Raw genomic sequence first — 19,691 nt, 5'->3', positions numbered from 1 at the left:
TTTACTGTGTGCTGTCTACAGCAGTCTTGTTTAATTATAACTAATGCATACTTTAAATCTGGAATTCAGATTATTCCTCATGCAAATTCTGTTTAATTCTGTAAGTTAGTATTGACGCATGTGTTGTAACCACTCAGTTATGCCCATTTGTAATGTCATGAATGTTACAGCCACTCCCTAATCAACAGTGTAAGCACTGGCACATCTGCTTACAATTCCTGAGTGATACTGCTCGCCATCCTCATGCAAACTCAACTGTGCTGCATTATACATGTCTGAAGTGACAGTGACAGTCTTCAAACAGATCTTTATCAAATGACAGTGATGCAGTTTTAGTGGCAAGCTTCTGTTTGATACTTAAGCTTAGAGTTGGACATCATTTAGTTTACACTATGGACATCTGACATCATGCTCCCTCATAATGACTAGGAACATGCTTCCAGATCTGTGCTAATCGATACATTGTACATCTCCTCTGTATTGTGCTGCTTCCTAATGACCAGAATCATGCCTCTGCATCTTTGGTAATCGATACATTGTACACCTCCTCTGTATTGTGCTCCTTCCTAATGACCAGAATCATGCCTCCGGCTCTTTGGTAATCGATACATTGCACAGCTCCTCTGTATTGTGCTCCTTCCTAATGACTAGGAGCATGCCTCTGCATCTTTGGTAATCGATACATTGCACAGCTCCTCTGTATTGTGCTCCTTCCTAATGACTAGGAGCATGCCTCTGCATCTTTGGTAATCGATACATTGCACAGCTCCTCTGTATTGTGCTCCTTCCTAATGACTAGGAGCATGCCTCTGCATCTTTGGTAATCGATACATTGCACAGCTCCTCTGTATTGTGCTCCTTCCTAATGACTAGGAGCATGCCTCTGCATCTTTGGTAATCGATACATTGCACAGGTCCTCTGTATTGTGCTCCTTCCTAATGACTAGGAGCATGCCTCTGCATCTTTGGTAATCAATACATTGCACAGCTCCTCTGTATTGTGCTCCTTCCTAATGACTAGGAGCATGCCTCTGCATCTTTGGTAATCGATACATTGCACAGCTCCTCTATTTCTCTACTTGGCCTTACAATTCATGTCCCTTGTTTTTATTATAGAATGTTTTATTCAGTTTTCTTACCTATACAGGTTCTTCCAGGAACTAATGGACTAAGATCAGTGAATCCAAGCTTGCACTGGCAGTCATAGCTGACAATTTTTGATGTACATGTTGCATTTAAAGAGCAGTCATTCAATTCTGATATGCAGTTATTCGCCCCTGTAATAAAGACAGAAACATTAAAAATATATTATAATAATAATAATAATAATAATAATAATAATAATAATAATAATAGTACCAATTAAAACACTATAAGCATTTTTAACCAGTGTGTAGTCAACATGGCGTATTACTGAGGAGGATGTTTTTATGAGATTTGCAGAAAACTGCTGCATCAGAGTGATACCAGACCTCTGACTGGGCTTCTTTCCTAGCGGTAATTTAAAAAGGTTGTCTGCTATGGTACATCGGTGATCTGTGCTTTCATAACTGAATATAAGGCACCAGTATGAGGACTATCTATCTATCTATATATCTATATATATATATATATATATATATATATATATCTATATATATATATATATATATATATATATATATATATATATATATATATATATATATAGATATATATATGTATATATATATATATATATATATATATATATATAGGTTCATAGGTTGATACTAGGCTATCGGCCCTAGGGCCTATACAAGCCTAGCCATAACAATTCCCTGGAGATTTCTTCCCACAATATTTACTTCCCTGGACCCCTGTCTATCAGGGCGACTGATGTGATCCATGAGGTGAATTTCCTTTCTCCCATCCAATCGTCAAATTATATATAGATATATATATTATATATATACATATTTATCCATCCACAACCCCTTTTTCCTATTTTTACGCACACTCCTTTATGGGGTTTCCTCACACCTCTCAAAAACATGCCAGATGCTTCTGCTTTAAGAATCTAAGGTACTTCTTTCAAACCCAACCCTACAAGTTCCAGGTCTGTCATCAGATGGCACTCATGAATGCAAGGAATCACAAAAAGCAGCTCTGACTGTAGGTGCTGTTTCTCAGAGGAGGTGTACCTCTCAACTACTGCACCTTTGGCAGAGTGCTCAGAGTTTGGAGTTAAGAATTTTATGCTGATGTAATGCTTAAAAGAACTACCAAGTCATTTTTAAGGCTGGCAAAAATGTGAAATGCTCAGTATTAGGTAATACGAGTTATCAGATTAACAAACTGAAATCGTGCAAACATAAGCACCAATCATATCAGGATGTTTGCAATCTATGTATCTTCATTACACAATGGCAAAATCTGAAGGTCGGACGACATTTGCATTGTACAAGAGAGGTATTACAATTACTGTGTTATACTACTATTTCATATGACAAAAAATGATTATTGGATATTTCATATGCAATGCCAACTTGTTTCCTACCTGCTATATGTGTTTCTCTGACAATGTAAAGTGAGCTTTTGTTAAGAGCAACTATGTAGGAATTTGAGATGTCTTGTAAAGTCGCATCCACATTTTCAGATGTGATAATCTCAAACTTAACAACGACACTGCCTTTGAGAAGTTCTCTGATTTCCACTCGCATCTGATTTTTTTTAAAGTAATCCCGAAAATCGCTACTTAAGTTGTTTTTTAGCTGAAATGAAAATACAGAAAATGAATTCACTGATGCGCTCTGAATTTAAACATTATTGCTGCTGTAAATTTAATAATTAGGTAATAAACTACAACTTTCAAGTTCAGATATAAGTAAAACAAATGAAAATTACACATTTACAAACTATAATTCAGGGTGTTGTTTTCCCATTACTGTAGACTGTCCACCAATACAGCTATGAAATGGACACATAGTGAAAGTTAGAGATAGACAGACATAAAAAGGGGAGGACATTCTAGACTTCTGTCTAGCAAATGGCTTGATGGTAGCCAACATATGGTTCAGCAAGAGAGACAGTCACAAGATCACATACAACAATGGTCAGCATGCAACTCAGGTAGACTTATTCCTAGTAAGGAAAGGGCACTGGGGTAGAATCAGAGATCGCAAAGTAGTTCCCAGAGGAGCAGTCAGCCCATAGCATAAATCCCTGGTGGTCACAATCAGCTGTGAGCATGGTCAGAAAATGTTCTATGGTCAGCAGAAACTAGGAAGAAGACTTTGAAGCTGATTGGAGTGAAATAAAATTTTAAAAGACTACTTAGGGCTCTAGCACCTCAGGATACTGCTCAGCACAGCTGATGCTTAAAACGATCGGTCAGCCACCAGGCACTGCCTAGCATATATACTGCTGCCTACAACATCATTCACATTTGGGTGAGTTTGAAATAAAAACACCCAGCATGATTTTGGTAGGAGGGAGGAGCCCCACAGAAGCACATGGAAATAATTGTGTAATAAGTATATTGTTACAATGATGCAACTAAAATAGTTTAAGACCAGCAAGCAGTACTGCTACATTTTATACATAATATTGTAGAAAAAATAGAAGGTAAGCAAGCTTTCTGGAAGATTAGGCAAACATCTTCAATAAGATTACTATAAAAGAGAGGATTTAAAGAATGAAAGGGAGCTGCTAAGGTTGCAGCACATTCCCCATGGCAAATTAAATTTAATAAAATGAAAATTATAACAATGTCTTTAGGAAGCATAATTCAAGGGAAGGATCTTTATTTAGAAGGAAGGTTAATACGATGAAAAGCAGAAATGTTACTTTTGTACTGAAACTGTGTCATTTATTTTCCATTTGTTGACCAGAAATGTCTATCTGGGGAAAAAAAAAATAAAAAAAGCTTTGAAACTGACACAGGGAGAAAAGCACCACACAAAATGTATACAATGTTATATATTAATACTCAGAATAAAAATCACATAGGATAACAATTGCAATACAGAGACATAGGATTAAACAAATTTTTTTAATAAAGTACATAGAAATAATACAGATCCTGCAAAATTTTGATGAACCTGCATTGACATACCTTGGATAAAGAAAAGTTACATTACAATACAGTAGTAGATATTTGTGAGTAATAAAAAAAATTGGGTACTTAACTTTGATGCTAAGTACTGCGGTGCTGCAGTAGCATTGTCGCATCACAGTAAGACGTTGTCCTGTTTGATTCTCAGCTAGAGCGTCTTCTGTGTGGAGACATGCGTGAATGGGTGTACCTTCGTTGAAGGTTGTGCATCAGGGCTGGCAACTTGGCACGTAAAAATCTACTGCCAATCATTAGTGGATCGGAGTTCCGCTGTGGCGACCCCTAATCGGGAAAAGCCAAAAGACACAACAACTTAACTTTGATGCTAAAGATCAAGATGGGGTGGAAACAGAGAAAGTGCTGCAGATAGATATGTTAAATGACAGAGAGAGATAGCAGTTAATTGGTATTTGGATAAACTTTTAAGAATGAGATGTAAGAGAAGCTTTTATTTTGAAACAGAGAGAAGGTTAGGAATCACAAAACTGCATACAGCGGCATTTGGATGCAGTGAAATAGTAAGCTGTAATGTAAACAGTTTTTGCTGCTTCCAGTTAAGGTGTTATCTTGGACTTGAGCAGGAGCATAGCCAGGAGTTCTTTAGGCAGGTAAGATATTGTGACAGCTCTAGCCATTATAGTTATTTTAAGGCTATGCAGTGGTGACATTTTATAGATAGATTGGTAGAAAAGCTAACATTTACTGTAATAAATGTCTAGTTACTTTTTTAGGTGCACTAAAAGTTTTTAGGATGAGGAAGATATAAAGCAGAGATGGTAGTAGGTTGAGGCAATGGTTTTCCTAGTGTTGTTAATAAGAGAGTGTTTATTTCTATTTACTTCTGTATAATAAATCAAGTTTTTGGTGTTTTTTAACAGCGTGAATAATGTATGGATCAAAGTTTTGGTGCTTCTTTATTTTGACCCTCAATAGTTCTGACTGTTGTACTACATCTATTCTGATGTTATTTTCAGAGGGTATTTTGAAAAATTGCTTTTGGTCTGAGAAATGTTTTGTGAAGAATTGCGAAGCATTATTAATTTTGCTTTTCCAGACTTTAGTAGAAGGAGAGATTTTTTTGCCATATTTCAAGGAATAAGGAGACCTAGGTTTGGTTGTTATGGTCCGAGAGAGTTGGGGCCCAGCAGATGAGTTGGCATTATATGCATATTGTATTATGGTTGTTTGGTTGAAGGCTGTGTAAAGTTTATTATAAGATAATGAATAAGAGAGAACCAAGTATTGAACCTCTGGCACTCCAATGGAAACCGGTAGGTATAAAAAGTCATAAAGGTAAACAAGTTGGAGGGTGGGAGGATGGCATAATGGTTAAGGTGTTTACCTTGGAGACACAAGGTGCAGGGTTTGATTCTCATATGGGGTAATTGGCTAGGCTTAAAATGGCCTACAAGGGCAGTTAGCCTAGTACTAATCTATGAATCTATGAAAATAAAGTAATCTTACACCACAGCAAGTATTTCTGGTAAGTTGATCAGATTCATATGAAGTGGCATAAGTAACAAGAAAAAAAAGGAAACTGTTATGTCCATGAATAGAAAGCTGGTCAGTAGACTGGTAGTACCACAGCTAGATTACCATGTGCAGTTGTGATATGCAGTAAATAATGGAGGCAATCTTTAAAGAAGGAGCTATAAAAGATGCCCAGCATTTACCCCAGAATTAGTCCAAAAGCAGGGAGGTATCTATCTATCTATCTATCTATCTATCTATCTATCTATCTATCTATCTATCTAATCTATTCAAATATCTATCTATCCATCTACCTATCTTTCCTCTAAAGTTACCAGTATTGGTCTATCTTTATCAATTCATCTATTTTTTTATTGTGTGTCTTTGTGTTTATATAAATTTAATATATGTACATCTATCAATTTATTTATCTATGGCTCTACTATACTTTTTTTGAACCTGACAAACATCAACATATGTAATGTAAACACTCTTATATTGAAAAAAACAAGTTTTAAGATTTTTACTGTGCATACTCTGAGGCTAATCCTCAGAACATTCAAAAACAAAAAGCAGTGCTTTCCTAAGGGGGCAATTACTCCTGCATCCAACCCCCCCCGCTAATTATGTATACTAACTGAGATTGCACAATCCTTGGGGAAAGGGTATATTCCTCCACCTCAGACACTGTTAATTGCACACATCTGTTGACCACCTGTGTTGTTGGATAAAGTGTGTCAACTTTACTTCAAATTGATCAATGCTAGAGAGGGTGTTACAATGAGGTGACAGGCCTTCTATGGTTGGGGAACAGCATCAGTCCTCCAAACACCCCTGAGCAGTCTGTTGTTAATCTGGGATGGCCACCTTGACAGGCACTGTTGCTTGCATAAATGTAATTTTATTTGTATTTGTTTTCTGGGATAGTGCACTGATCTGCACGGACCTTTATCAAAATAAGTCTGGGGTGGTATCTGGTTAAATTACTTGCTGAGAATCACACAGTTAAAAAATGAAGGCTGAGGGAATCAAACCTTCCACCTCAGGACCACAGGAAACAGCTCACCAACAACTCCTTAAGCCTCTGCCAGATGTATGCATGTACAATAATACCTGCATATCTTGTAATATATTTTACAACAAGGTATGTGCAAGACCACACGTACATGGAAGCCTATCTGTTTTATATATTTGGTATAGATAATTCAGGGTTAAACCATGGCTAATATTTTGTGTGCGTGTGTGTGCGTGTGTGTGTGTGTGTGTGTGTGTGTGTGTGTGTGTGTGTGTGTGTGTGTGTGTGTGTGCATGTGCTTATGTGTGAGTGTGTATATGTATTTATGTATGTAAGACACAAAGGTGTAATGCTTAACATATATGTTTCACAACTGAAAAGTCCAAAGTTCAATCTGATTTCTTGTGGACGCTCTCCTCTGTGTCTTTATTGGGTTTCTCCCACCTCTCAAAAACATGCTAGATGTTTCTGCTTTAAGAATAGAAGGTACTTCATTCAAACACAACCCTACTACTTGCATTTGAGAGGTCTGTCATCAGATGGTACTCATGAATGCATGGAATTACAGAAAGCACTCTGAGTCTAGGTGGTGTTTCTCAGAGGAGGTGTACCTGTCACCTACTCCACATTTGGAAGTGTATGTGGTTTTATAAACCATCAGTAAGAGCTATGAGGCTGTAAACAGCAACATTCTTGCAATTAGTATGAGGCAGTGTTAAATCACTCTGAAGAAACATAAAACAGTTGTTAGTAGAAGCCTTTATTTTTGTTTTGTAATTATAGAGATTAGGAAACCTTTGCTTCATAGAATGGCTGCTTGACAGCTCTGGTTGCTTTTTTCTTCCTAGACTGTTTGGTTATAGCAGTTTATTAATGTTGCCAGAAGTTAGCCCTTTACTGTTTAAGTGATTTACCTGTAACTAATTTTTTTAACTAGTGTTAACAGTCTACAATTAAACAAAATCTTTGCTAGTATTTAGGGATTTATTTACTGTGCTGCAGTTTTAATTTGTTTTGGATAATATTGCCACCAGCAGAAGAGAAGCTAGTGTAGGGCAAAGGGATCAGCTGTCTTGGGCACAAGGTGTTGGGGAGTGATCTGTATCCCCATTTTTGTTTTTATTTTTAATTTTTACTCCTCATGTGTTGTCCTCCATGGGATAAAAGAAAGGCATTAGGACCTTGCTGTCTTCCTTAGAGAAGGATGGAGAGCCAGATTAGAGAAGGACCTTTTTCTTTTTTCTCTTGCATAGAGCATGGCTGTAGGTTCTTAGAAAATGAGGACATTGGGCTGGGTAGGAGTACCAGATCAAAGAGAAGTGACCTTTTTTTTTTTTGCTTTTAAAATTTGTGTTGAGGGGCAACAGATCAGGAAGCAGCACCAGGCACTAAATGAGCCAGTTATGGCTCTGTTTACCAGGATATCTTAAATGAGACAATATTAACAAGAGTTTTAGTAACTCAGTAGCACATACCTTTACTGAATCTGAAAAGTGATAGCTTTTTTTGTATCAGGACTGTGCCATCACTAATATGTCTGCGTATTGTCTGTTTTTACTTTTCTGTTATACTTTGTTAAAGGGGGGGGGGTTAACAGCCATTTTAACCAACGCTCCCCCAACCCCAACTCCTTGTAGTGATATTTAAGTTAAGTGTTTACTGAGGGAGATGTTCGAGGTTAGGTGGCTAATGAGGCTGTTAGTGTCTCCCCTACAAAGTAAAACACAGAGCAGCATAAGTAGACACTGAAATACTGATGTGGTGCTTTTGTGCCTGTGCGGTATTTACACAACTTCGTTACACATTTATGTTAGAGTAGGCAGACTGACATGATGTTTAACCTTTTGGCTGCTTGGTCTCACTGTGATAAACATTTCTTACAGAGTCCCTGGATCCCTTACTAAGTAAAGGGAAAGAATTAGTGCAGAATCATGAATAGACTGACCAGTAAGCAAGCTGTGAAATGTAGTGTTTCTATCCCTCTACACTGACTTTGTATAGTAGAACTACAAGGGTCCTAACTTTACAGGTCATATCCATTAAGAAGCCAAGTTTACACATAACAACCTCCACTCATTGGGTCAAATTTATGCATAGGCAAATTTTAGGTGCTATGAATTTGGACCCTCTGCTATGATTTTTGATGGTCCCTGACCCCTGCTATGACTTTGTACCCTCTGCTATGATGTTTGATGGTGCCCTGCTATTAAACTGATCACTCTAATATGATTTTTGGTGGTCCCCTGTTATGATTTTGGAAGCTGGGAGGTTGAGAGGTATGAGAAGAGGAGTTATATTGATCAACCTCTTTAGGCATCAGATGTGGTGTGTGGTATTCTCTAGCCAGAATATATGCCACGGACTGTGCACTGTTTCAGGGCTAGCCACTTGGTTGTGTAAAGTTATCTCTAGATGATTTGGTCACACCACAACAACTGTTGACATGAAAAAGGGGCACAGACATTTGTTAATGATAAGCAGGTTGAGGATCTGGTCTACTCTGACCTAAACCAGGGACCCATGCTAATGTTGGTGGAGTACATGTCACTCTTGGTCAGTGTGTGCTCACCATAAAGCCTAGCAGCCCAGTTTCAGTAAGCTGATGGACAGTTGGTGTTCATTTGCCCAGATTGGATTACTTGGGGATAGTTCTGTTGAGTGCAAGCTGAATGTATAATTAATGACCCTGCCAAAAATAAACCAAGGATTGCTATACTGAATCTAAGTTTAATGACAGGATATTTGGAAGTGGATGACATAATGATGAGGAACAGAATGGATATTCTGTGAATCCAGACAAGGTGGAAGGGTAGTGCAAATGTGCAGTAAAATCTCATGCCAAATGATTCAGAGTCTACGACTTGGTGAGGCACAGATTAGAAATAGTCTGAGAATAGTGTTGAGAGAGTCTTTCAGGAGAAAGTCAAAGATGTAATCAGAATCAGTGATAAAGTTATGGCAAATAAAGTCCAACATGAAGACAGACTATTCTGAGATAATGCTCAACAACAGGGCTGTTATGGTGAAGAAAAGAGGGCACTTAGGCATTGGATGCAGGATCTCTTCAGTAAACAGGACAGAGCATTATCAGATGATGTTCAACAGTAGGGCTGTTATGGAAAAGAAAAGAGGGCACTCAGGCACTGGATCGAGGATCTCCTCTGTAAAGCAGAACCAAATGAATTTACCATAATAATGGGGACCTGGATATTCATTTTGGGACAGATGTAATAGGACATGATTATTGCCTTGACCCACATGGCTGGGGAACAGGAATAATGAAGGAGAAGCCATTCTAAGCTTCTGTCTGAAAAATGGCATGAGAGTGGTCCATACATGGATCTTCAACAGAAACAGTCACAAGATCACATATAACAGTGGTCAACATGCAACTCAGGCATTAAGGAAAAATTAGATATTGTAAAGTCATCAGTACTGAAACAGTTGGACTTCAGCCTAAGTCACTGGTGACAACAGTCAGTTGCAAGTAGTGGTCAGAGTAATATTTAAGATCAACAAAGCTACATGGAAGACCTGGAAGTTCACTGGAGTGAAAGAACTGGAGTTCAAGGAAGTACGCCACTTGAATTTCAGGGAGAAGAGGTAATAGAAGTTGAAGAAGAATGGCAGCATCTGTAAAAGCATGTGTGAGGAAGACAGAACAAATAAGTGGTTGAGCCAAGTATGGAAATAAGGTGTCTAATGAAAGCTAATGGTGAAATGCAGAAATCCAGGAAGTTATCAAAAGAAATAAGGAGTGCAGAAAGAAGTGGGAGATGAAAACAAGGTTTCGGGTGATGAGAGGAAAACCTGATGGCTAGCAAAAAGGCTAGGAGAGTAATCACAACGGCAAGGAATAAGGCATCAGAGAAATTCGACCAGGTTCTGGAAAGGGATGCAAAAAAATGTCATTTTATCAGGCTGTTAATGTTTGGCAGAGGACATTCACATGGATTGGCAGCAGCAATCTGATTTTCTGTCCAGAGGACATCAATGGCAGGTGACAAGAATAGTTCAGGGAACTCTTCAGTGAGTAAAAGCAGACAATCGACGCCTACAATAAAACAGGCAGAAGAATCAACCCTAGAAGAATTACACAGAAATAGACTAAGAAAAATGAAGTCAGGAAAAGTGTCAGGCTCAATTGAAGTCTCTGCAAATATGATCAAGATGTTGGGTATGTTAGGAGAGAAATGGCTCCTGGGGTTACTCACCATAGGACAAAGAGAAAGGGGAAGACATAGAGAGAGATAGGGGCATATCCCAGGTGAGTGAAGGGTAAGTGTTTTAGGGCATATGTGTAACAGCAAAGGGAATATCCACAAATGCATTCAGTTTAAAGCTATTATCCTCCTGTTACACTGCCATAGTGATGGATGAACAAACTTGAAGAGTAGCTGGAAGTAAAAGGGAAGAGGAGTAGTTGGATTTCAGGTCAGGATGCAATACAGCTCTCCCACTGTTTGTAGTGAGACAGACACTGGAGAAACAATTCCTGCAATACAGCAGGACACTCTCGTTAGTTTAATTACATTTCCAAATTATGGAACTCTATTCCTCCCCACATCAAGGAGATGCATAACCTACCCATCTTTAAAATACAAGTTAATCAACACTTGAACATTAACTGGTCATGCTATTGCTCCAAACCTGGGGAGGTCCCAATAACTTCCCAGTTTACTACAAACCTGATTAGGTCCCAAATACTTGAATCAGTTACACCATTTATTTCTCTAACTTTCTACCATACTATCATACTTATTTCTCAACTTTCCCTCTTAACTTTATCTCTACCCTAATCCCCCAGTATCCCTTCCTCTCCCACAAATCACTTCACACTCAAGCATACTACACATACCTAAAGATCCCCTCCTTAACATAATCCCTTATCCCAAATATCTTGGGTCCCTACCAACTAACCCATATCATACTCATCTTTCCTGTCACATCTCTCACTTTATTTTAATCCTCCCTTTCTACCATCTTTACCCTCACTTTTCCCCATGTCGAACTGTCTCCATTATAAACCTCTTTGTTCCATCTCTCCATATTTTCAAATAACATTTCATGCTTGATCTCAGTTGTCTAAAACAGATGACTGTCTCTGTTTTCTCTACAAAAACTATAAACTCTAAAATCTAAAAGCTACATTTACTTCTTTTCACTGTTCCTGGTTTTCAACTACTTTACTATACCTGCGATTATCCAAATGTTTTTTTTCAGTGACTCACATATACCATCTGTTTCTACTCTGAATTATATGTAAGAAGAACTGCAATTTTCCTGTAAAATTATATGTGAAGAATTGTGAATTATGTGTAAAAAGAACTGTAATGCTCCTGTAAGCTTTTAGTTGAAGCTTTTCTCCCTTTGTCTCTGCTGAAAATTGAATAATTGAAAAACAAATAAACAAATAAGAACCTGGAGATCAAGAAAAAGTCCAACAAGGCATTTCCAGACATGAAAAAGCCTATGATAAGCTCTTAAGAAAGCTGATGTGGCTGTCCTGTGATGGTTTAATGTTCTAGAAATGCTGGTAGAATTAGTGTAGGCTGTGTGCAGGGACTCAATGACAAAAGGTCAGACAATGCTCAGACAAACATAGGGGTTCCAAGATGATGTGGGTATGCATCACTTTTCTGCTGTAAATCTACTGCTGTTCGCACTGGTGAAGGACTACATCAGCAAAGAGGTCACAGGGGACAGATTAATAAAGCTATGGATAATGTTGCACTATACATATATAGGTTCTGAACTGGATCTTTTGCAAGTGATAGGAGACTGGAATGCAAAGCTAGAGCAAGAACTTCAGCAAATGATAAGGGACTGGATGCAAAACTAGAACAGGGATGTTACCAAATGATAAGGGACTGGAATGCAAACCTAGAAAAGGAACTTCAGCAAATGATAGGGTACTGGAATGCAAAGCTAGATCAGGATCTTCAGTAAATGATAGGTGACAGGAATACAAACTAGAAGAGGAACTTCAGCAAAAAAGAAGTTATGTACTCACCATAATGTTCCATCTGAGTAGATACTTCATTTGCCTGCAACCTGTGGGTGTCGGATCCGACCTCGGATCCAATCCGGCAGCTTTCCAAGCTCCAAGATCCGAGCTCCTAGCTCCTCCCCCCTACCCATAATCCCCTACTACCAACCACATTACCTCAGATCGTTTTTTTTGCCTCACCAACTCGAGAAAGAAACCAACTCCAAATGATCAGAAAAATTCCTGAGGTTCGGGGGATGGCAGGGGGGGTCGGTTGCAGACAAATGAAGTATCTACTCAGATGGAACATTATGGTGAGTACATAACTTCTTTATCTGAAGTAGTTACTTCATTTGATCTGCAACCTGTGGGACAGAGTCCCCAGCTAACCTACAAGAACCTGGATGGTCCTTACGGAAGGATATTCCGAAGCACAGCGGAGCCAAAAGAAGCCCTACTCCTGGAAATCATATCCAGTTTGTAATGAGAAATGAACGTATGAGATGTGGACCAGGTAGCTGCTGAACAAATATCGTCTACTGGAACCCTAGACCAAAAGGCTGTTGAGGTAGCTACAGATCTTGTGGAATGAGCACGGATGCCAACCGGAGCTGGCTTCCCAGATGAAGTGTATCCCAGCATAATGCACTGACAGATCCAATTTGCTACAGTCACTTTAGCAATTGTCTTGCCCATGGCTGACTTTGCATAAGAAACAAACAACTGGTCTGACTTGCGAAACTCTCTAGTCCTGTGCAAGTAAAAACGCAGTTGTCTGTGTACATCCAATTTGTGCAACGTGTATTCGCCTTTGTTGTGAAAATTTGGGAAAAATACAGGAAAATTTATTGATTGATTAATGTTTGATTCTGTAGCCACCTTAGGCAAGAAAGACGGATTAGTCCTGAGGGACACTCTATCTTTGTGAAAGATAAGGTACAGAGGTTTGATACACAGAGCTTGTAATTCTGAAACCCTCTTGGCTGAAGTAATAGCCACTAAGAAAACCATTTTCAAAGATAAGAACTTCAATGGAACTGAGGTCGCAGGCTCGAAAGGTGGTCTCATTAAGGCTTGTAAGACCAGAGTGAGATCCCATGGGGGAACCACAGTCTTGACAGGTGGTTTCAAAAGAAAAACATCTCTTAAGAAGGTTTTGCACAACTTTGTAGATGCTAAGGAGCCTATGCCGTCCCCCACGTGAAAATGGGAGATGGCCGCCAACTGCACCTTGACTGTGGAGGCACTTGCTCCCTGTCTAAAAAGCAGGGAAAGGAAGTCCAGAATAGTCGGAATAGGGACAGTAAATGGGTCCAATTCTCTATCTTTGTCCCAGATGGAAAAACGTTTCCATTTACTGTTGTAAAGTTTTCTGGTAGATGGTTTATGAGCCGCCACCAGAATGGCCTTAACGGGGGATGAGATACCGGGAGTCCTAGCCATTAATGGAACTGGATCAACGAAGCAGCAAGTTTGAGATTGACCAGGTTTGGGGTATGGCATCTCGCTGGGTGCGAGATTAGGTCTGGACTGGGATCCAGAATCCATGGGGGAGCCACACTGTGAGACCGCAGAAAGGGGAACCAGATCTGTCGAGGCCAGAATGGGGTTATGAGAATAACTCTGCTCCCCAACCGACAGGCTTTCTGGATGAATTTCATCATAAGTGGGAGGGGGGGATAAGCATAAAGGAGTCCAGGAGGCCAAGCATGGACTAGAGCGTCTCTGGGGGGTCTCCCCTCTGGGGGGAACTATCGCGAAGTACTCGCTGCATTTTGTGTTTAAAGGAGAAGCGAAAAGGTCGCAGCGAGGCTGACCCCATTTGTGGAAAATCTGCTTCGCAACAGACGGATTCAGAGACCACTCATATGGAGTAAGGAACACTCGACTTAGCTTGTCCGCTAATATGTTGGACCGTCCCGGAATGTGCGTTGCTATCAGAAAGCGGTTGGTGGAAATCACCCATTCCCATACTCTCATGGCTTCTCGACACAGGGGATAAGATCTGGTCCTTCCTTGTTTGTTTATATACCAGACTACTGACATGTTGTCCGTCTGGATTGCAATAGTCCCTAGGGGAAGAAGGTCGTGGAGAGCTTGCAATGCCAAAAGCGCCGCCCTCATCTCTAGGACGTTAATATGCAATGCGGTCTCTAGGGAAGTCCATGTGCCTTGAACGGATCTGCCTGAACAATGTCCCCCCACCTGAGGCAAGAAGCGTCCGTGGTCAAAGTGGCTTTGACCGGGGGAATCACAAAGGGCCTCCCTTCTCTGAGTTCCTGTGCCTGTAATCACCACAGAAGGGAGTCCCTGCACACCCTGCTCAGGGGTATTGGCATGCATAACGGGTGGATCGACAGGGACAATTGGACTTGAAGGGTCCATTGTAATATGCACATTCGCAGATGGGCATGAAGAGAGAGACCGATCGCTGCTGACATAGACCCCAGTGCCCTCAGGACTAACTCCGCTGGAGGAGCAGGGCTCCGAAGAAGGGCTAACACCTGAAACGACAAGCTGTTCAGCCTGACTGACGTTAGAACAACTCTGGAGATTCGTGGAGCTAACCTGGCCCCTATGAATTCTAGGGCTTGAGTGAGGCACAGGCAGGATTTCTGCTCGTTCACTGAGATGCCTAGGTTGTGGGCCAGAGACAGAGCATAATCTCTCGCCACACAGAGCTGATGCCTGTTGGTCATGGTGAGGAGCCAGTCGTCTAGGTAAGGGAAGACCTGAATGCCCTGGAGTCTCAGGTGGGCTGCAACCACTGCCATGACCTTGGCGAACACTCTGGGGGCTGAGGTGAGGCCGAATGGAAGAACCCTGAATTGATAATGACTGGCTCCGAGCCAGAAGCGGAGGAACCTCCTGGATCATCTGTCCATTAATATGTGGTAATACGCATCCTTGAGGTCTAATGAGCACATCCAGTCGTTCTCCCGCAGAAGGGGGAGAATTGATTGGAGAGTGACCATCCGGAACTTTTCCTTGGGTATGAACAGGTTCAGGGCGGAAAGGTCTAAGATGGGTCTGAGGTCTCCCGTTTTCTTTGGCACCAAAAAGAACCTGGAGTAATAACCCAATCCGGACTGATCTGGGGGGACGGGCTGGATGGCTCTTTTTCTTAGCAGCTTTGAAATCTCCAAAACCGCTGCCTCCCTCTGATCGGGTGGGACATCGGGGAGACGTCTGGGTTTGGGAGGAAGGTTTATGAATGGAATGGAGTAACCTCTGGATATGATCCGGAGCACTCATCGATCTGTTGTAAGGGACTCCCAGTTTGACAGGTGCTCTGACAATCGCCCCCCGACTGCCTCCAGAGAAGGACAGTTGGGCAAGCCCTCAGGGCTGTTGCGTGGGTCTGTCTGAGAAAAGTTCTCTAGACCTGAAATTACGTGGCCCCCCTCTGCCTCTGGGCCAGCGTCCACCTTGTCCTCCTCTGCCTCTAGAGGATGAGTGGTCCGCAGCAAGATGGGATTGCTGAGACTTACGGAACCACAGCTTCTTTTGTCCCCTCTGATTCCTGGAGAAGGATCTTTGGGGATTAGAGAAGCAGACTCCGACGGCAGACAGCATCTTCCCGTCCTTTTCGCTTTGGACCAGCGTTTCGCGAACAGTTTTACCAAACAAGGCAGAACCGTCAAAAGGGGCGTTCGTGAAGGAAGCCTTGAAGGGGTCCGTAAGGTCGCAAAGACGGAGCCAGGAGAGACGTCGCAAGACGACCCCAGCTCCGCTAGCTCTAGCGGCTCCCTCCGTTGCATGGGAGAGAAGCCACATAGACGTATTGGAGATGGATTTTAGAGTGGCCATTCGAGTCTCAAAAACCTTTTTGTCTGGGACCGACATGGACTCTGGGTGGGCTGCAGCATATTCTTTAATCAAGTCTCGCTGTAGCCTAATGGTATGTGCCATATAGTTCAGCGCCCTTATGGAAAAGGTAGCTGAAGCAAACATCTGCTTCCCAATCCGGTCAAGCGCTCGAGATTCCTTATCCGGCGGGTGAACCGAAGAACTCTCCTGTGCAAGTTCTTTCTTGGTGGCCGCCGCCACCAACATAGCATCAATTGGGGTCCCTTTGGCCCAAGACGGTCTATCAGTGGGTGGGCTGAGGACTTTATTGGGGCACCTAGGGATTGGCTCCACGGTGTCGGGCTCCTTCCAAGCCCTGGTGGTAATTAAGTCCACCAGGGGGTCGGCCGGAGGGGACACCCAGGAGGTAGATGGGCCTGCCTCAAAGGCCTCCAGGAACACGGACTCATTAAGGGAGGGCTTTTGGGCTGACCACCCCCCTCTGATACGCAACATTTCCATGATGTCTCCAAAGGAGACATCTTCAGGGGGTGACCTTGGGGAACCCTCCATATCATCTAAGTCTGTGCCTGTGGTAACGGACTCGGGGGAGTCCAGGTGCCTCCTTTTGCACCGATGTTTCTGAGGGACCTCCTCGGTGGGACTGTCTGAAGAGGGCTCGTCCACGGGTTGTTGTTTCTCCACAGGAACTAGCTGGAGGGCTTGGGCAGGATGTCCAGATGGATGGATGATGGAAGACAGACCCTCATACAGTGGGGGTACGGGTGGATCCAAAGCCCGGGTAGGGGATCTGGAGGACCTCGACAGTACCCTCTCCACTACCTCAAAAGCCGAAGGAGAGCCACTCTCGCCAGCCTCTGAGAGCAATCTCCTCGGATCCGAGGAAGGGATCGGGGTCGGAGCCGATGCAGTCGGCGCCGAGGCAGAGGTGTGCTCCGACGCCAACAGCGCCGAAGACACAGCAACTCCCTCGGATCTGATGCTCAGCCCTCGGCCCCGAGAGCTCGGGTCCAACAAGCTCGAAGGTATAGTCGGCATTGAAGAGACCACCGCTATCGGTGCCGACAATTCCCCGGGTCCGAAAGGGCCTGTATCCGATGACTCCGAGACCCGAAAATGAGTCAGAGAAGGAGGGATTGGGGCAAATATGGGGGCTGCACTCCCCCCCGGGGGGGGGCAAGAGCATCCCCAACTGCATTTGGGTCTGTAAGAACCGACGCATCATCCATTCCATATCCGCTTTGGAGATGCTTCGGGTCGACCTAGATGAAGTAATAGAGGCGGGCCGGGAGGGCCGCCTCAAAAATCTCGAGGGAGACCTATCCTCCTCCTCTGGCTCCGGCGAAAAACAGGGCGAACGGCACTGAGAGGAGGGGGATCCGGAGACCCTTGAGGGAGACTTAAGCAGTTTCGCTGGCAGAGCCGAAGGATGAGATTCGGCCTGCCTTTTGTGGGACTTATGTCCTTCCTTATCCTTGTGCCTCTTCTCTTTAAGGGAAGAGGCACTAGTTTCCCCAGAGCTCAAACCCGATGAGGGAGGTTGAGTCCCGGGTAGAGCTAAGGGGATAGATGGCGTCGAAGCTGCCGAAGCAGCTGGAGCCAGAATGGGAGAGGAAGAAGAAATTGACTCCTGGGGGAGCTTTCCCACCAGGATCAGCTTGTTCTTCCTATCCCGAAGTGCCCGGGGGTTAAAGGCCATGCAGATCTGGCAGGCCTCTGACAAATGGGCTGCCCCCAGGCACAAAACGCACTGAGTGTGGCCATCAGCTGGAGAAAGCTTGTGGCCACACTCAGTACATTTAGAAAAAATGGCCTTAGGCCCTTCAGACATCATTCACACACACACACCCAAACACTAGGAGGGGGAGTGGAGTGAAGATAAGCTAGTAATTAATTTAACAGAAAAGGGACCACAAACTAGTACAAGAAGTAGAAAAGGGAACTAATACACACAACGACAACTTTGATTGAAAAAAGTTGGTTTAAAACCAGCAATGATCTCACCCAGCCAGGAGCTCTTCACAAGGAAGCTTCTTCAGCCACGACAAAAAATGATCTGAGGAAATTTGGTTGGTAGTAGGGGATTATGGGTAGGGGGAGGAGCTAGGAGCTCGGATCTTGGAGCTTGGAAAGCTGCCGGATTGGATCCGAGGTCGGATCCGACACCCACAGGTTGCAGATCAAATGAAGTAACTACTTCAGATTAAGGGATTAGAATGCAAACCTAGAGCAGGAGCATCAGCAAATGATAGGGGAACTGAATGCAAAACTAGATCAGGAACTTCAGTAAATGATAGGGGACAGGAAAACAAACCTAGAAGAGGAACTTCAGCAAATGATAAGGGATTGGAATGCAAACCTAGAGCAACAGCTTCAGCAAATGATAGGGGAACCGAATTCAGAGCTAGATTAGGAACTTCAGTAAATCATAGGGGATGGGAATGCAAACAGGAACTTCAGCAAATGATAGGTAACTGGAATGCAAATCTAAAACAGGAACTTCAGCAAATGATAGGGGAATGGAATGCAAAGCTACATCAGAAACTTCAGTATATGATAGGGGACAGGAATGCAAATCTAGAACAGGAATTCAGCAAATGATAGTATAAGAATTGATAGGACTGTAGAATACTGGAATGAACTAGAAATAACTGAAAGAAACTATAAAGAGACTGGAATTAATGTCTTTATCTGTTAATTATTACCAACTGTGCTGAACAGGTGCCAGTCTTTCCTTTATGGGCCAAATCTTCTTGCACCTTTCAGAATAAAAGTCTACATATGCTGTAGTTTGGTTAAGAATGTTTTATTATGTACAATGGAGGTAAATGTCGACAATATCTGAATTAAATCTTACTGTCTCCAGTAAAAGTGCTGATAAACAGAAATAGACTGCATTATAATGTCTATAACTTCTGTACACATTATACTGTTTGTAAATTCTGTACTCACGATGTCAAATCTTAATGCCTCAAATAACAGTCCTAATAAACCGAAATACACAGAAGTATTATGGCCGTAGGTTCTGCATTCATATTCCTTTCCTGCTGAAAAATATAATTAACATTCTGGAATGCTAGATATTTCACCTGACTTCTGCACTCACTCTTGAGTGTCTATACCAAACCTCTGAGGACTGTACTGCAAGGACATACTATGTATCAGTCTGAACAAACTAACTAACTGTGTCTGAAGTATCTCCTAATAATACCAAAACCCTATAAATTTCTTTATGCCTCTTTAACCTTGGTTCTGAAGCCTGTTTGTACTTAATGTACTGTACATTCTTTTATTCTTATCAGTAGTCTTGACTGAAGGTTACTGCAATATTC

The 19,691-nt window shown here is 42.1% G+C and overlaps 1 protein-coding gene across 1 annotated transcript in view; it reads right to left on the bottom strand.

The window, feature by feature from the left end:
• The window catches only part of LOC122801653 (mucin-16-like), a 221,402-nt gene that overhangs the window by 105,085 nt on the left and 96,626 nt on the right, over window positions 1-19,691 (bottom strand). Inside the window, exons 5-6 of the mRNA XM_044071132.1 lie at window positions 2,519-2,732; window positions 1,140-1,277 (exon numbers count right to left, since the gene is read on the bottom strand). Coding sequence (XP_043927067.1) covers window positions 1,140-1,277; window positions 2,519-2,732 — 352 coding nt within the window. The remainder of the gene's footprint in view (window positions 1-1,139; window positions 1,278-2,518; window positions 2,733-19,691) is intronic.

The sequence above is a fragment of the Protopterus annectens genome, chromosome 5.part0 (genome assembly GCF_019279795.1).
Source record: "Protopterus annectens isolate FY-2018-M chromosome 5.part0, PAN1.0, whole genome shotgun sequence".
Lineage (NCBI taxonomy): Eukaryota > Metazoa > Chordata > Ceratodontiformes > Protopteridae > Protopterus > Protopterus annectens.
The sequence above is the reverse complement of the archived record's forward strand: the minus strand, read 5'-3'. Positions and strand labels throughout refer to the sequence as shown.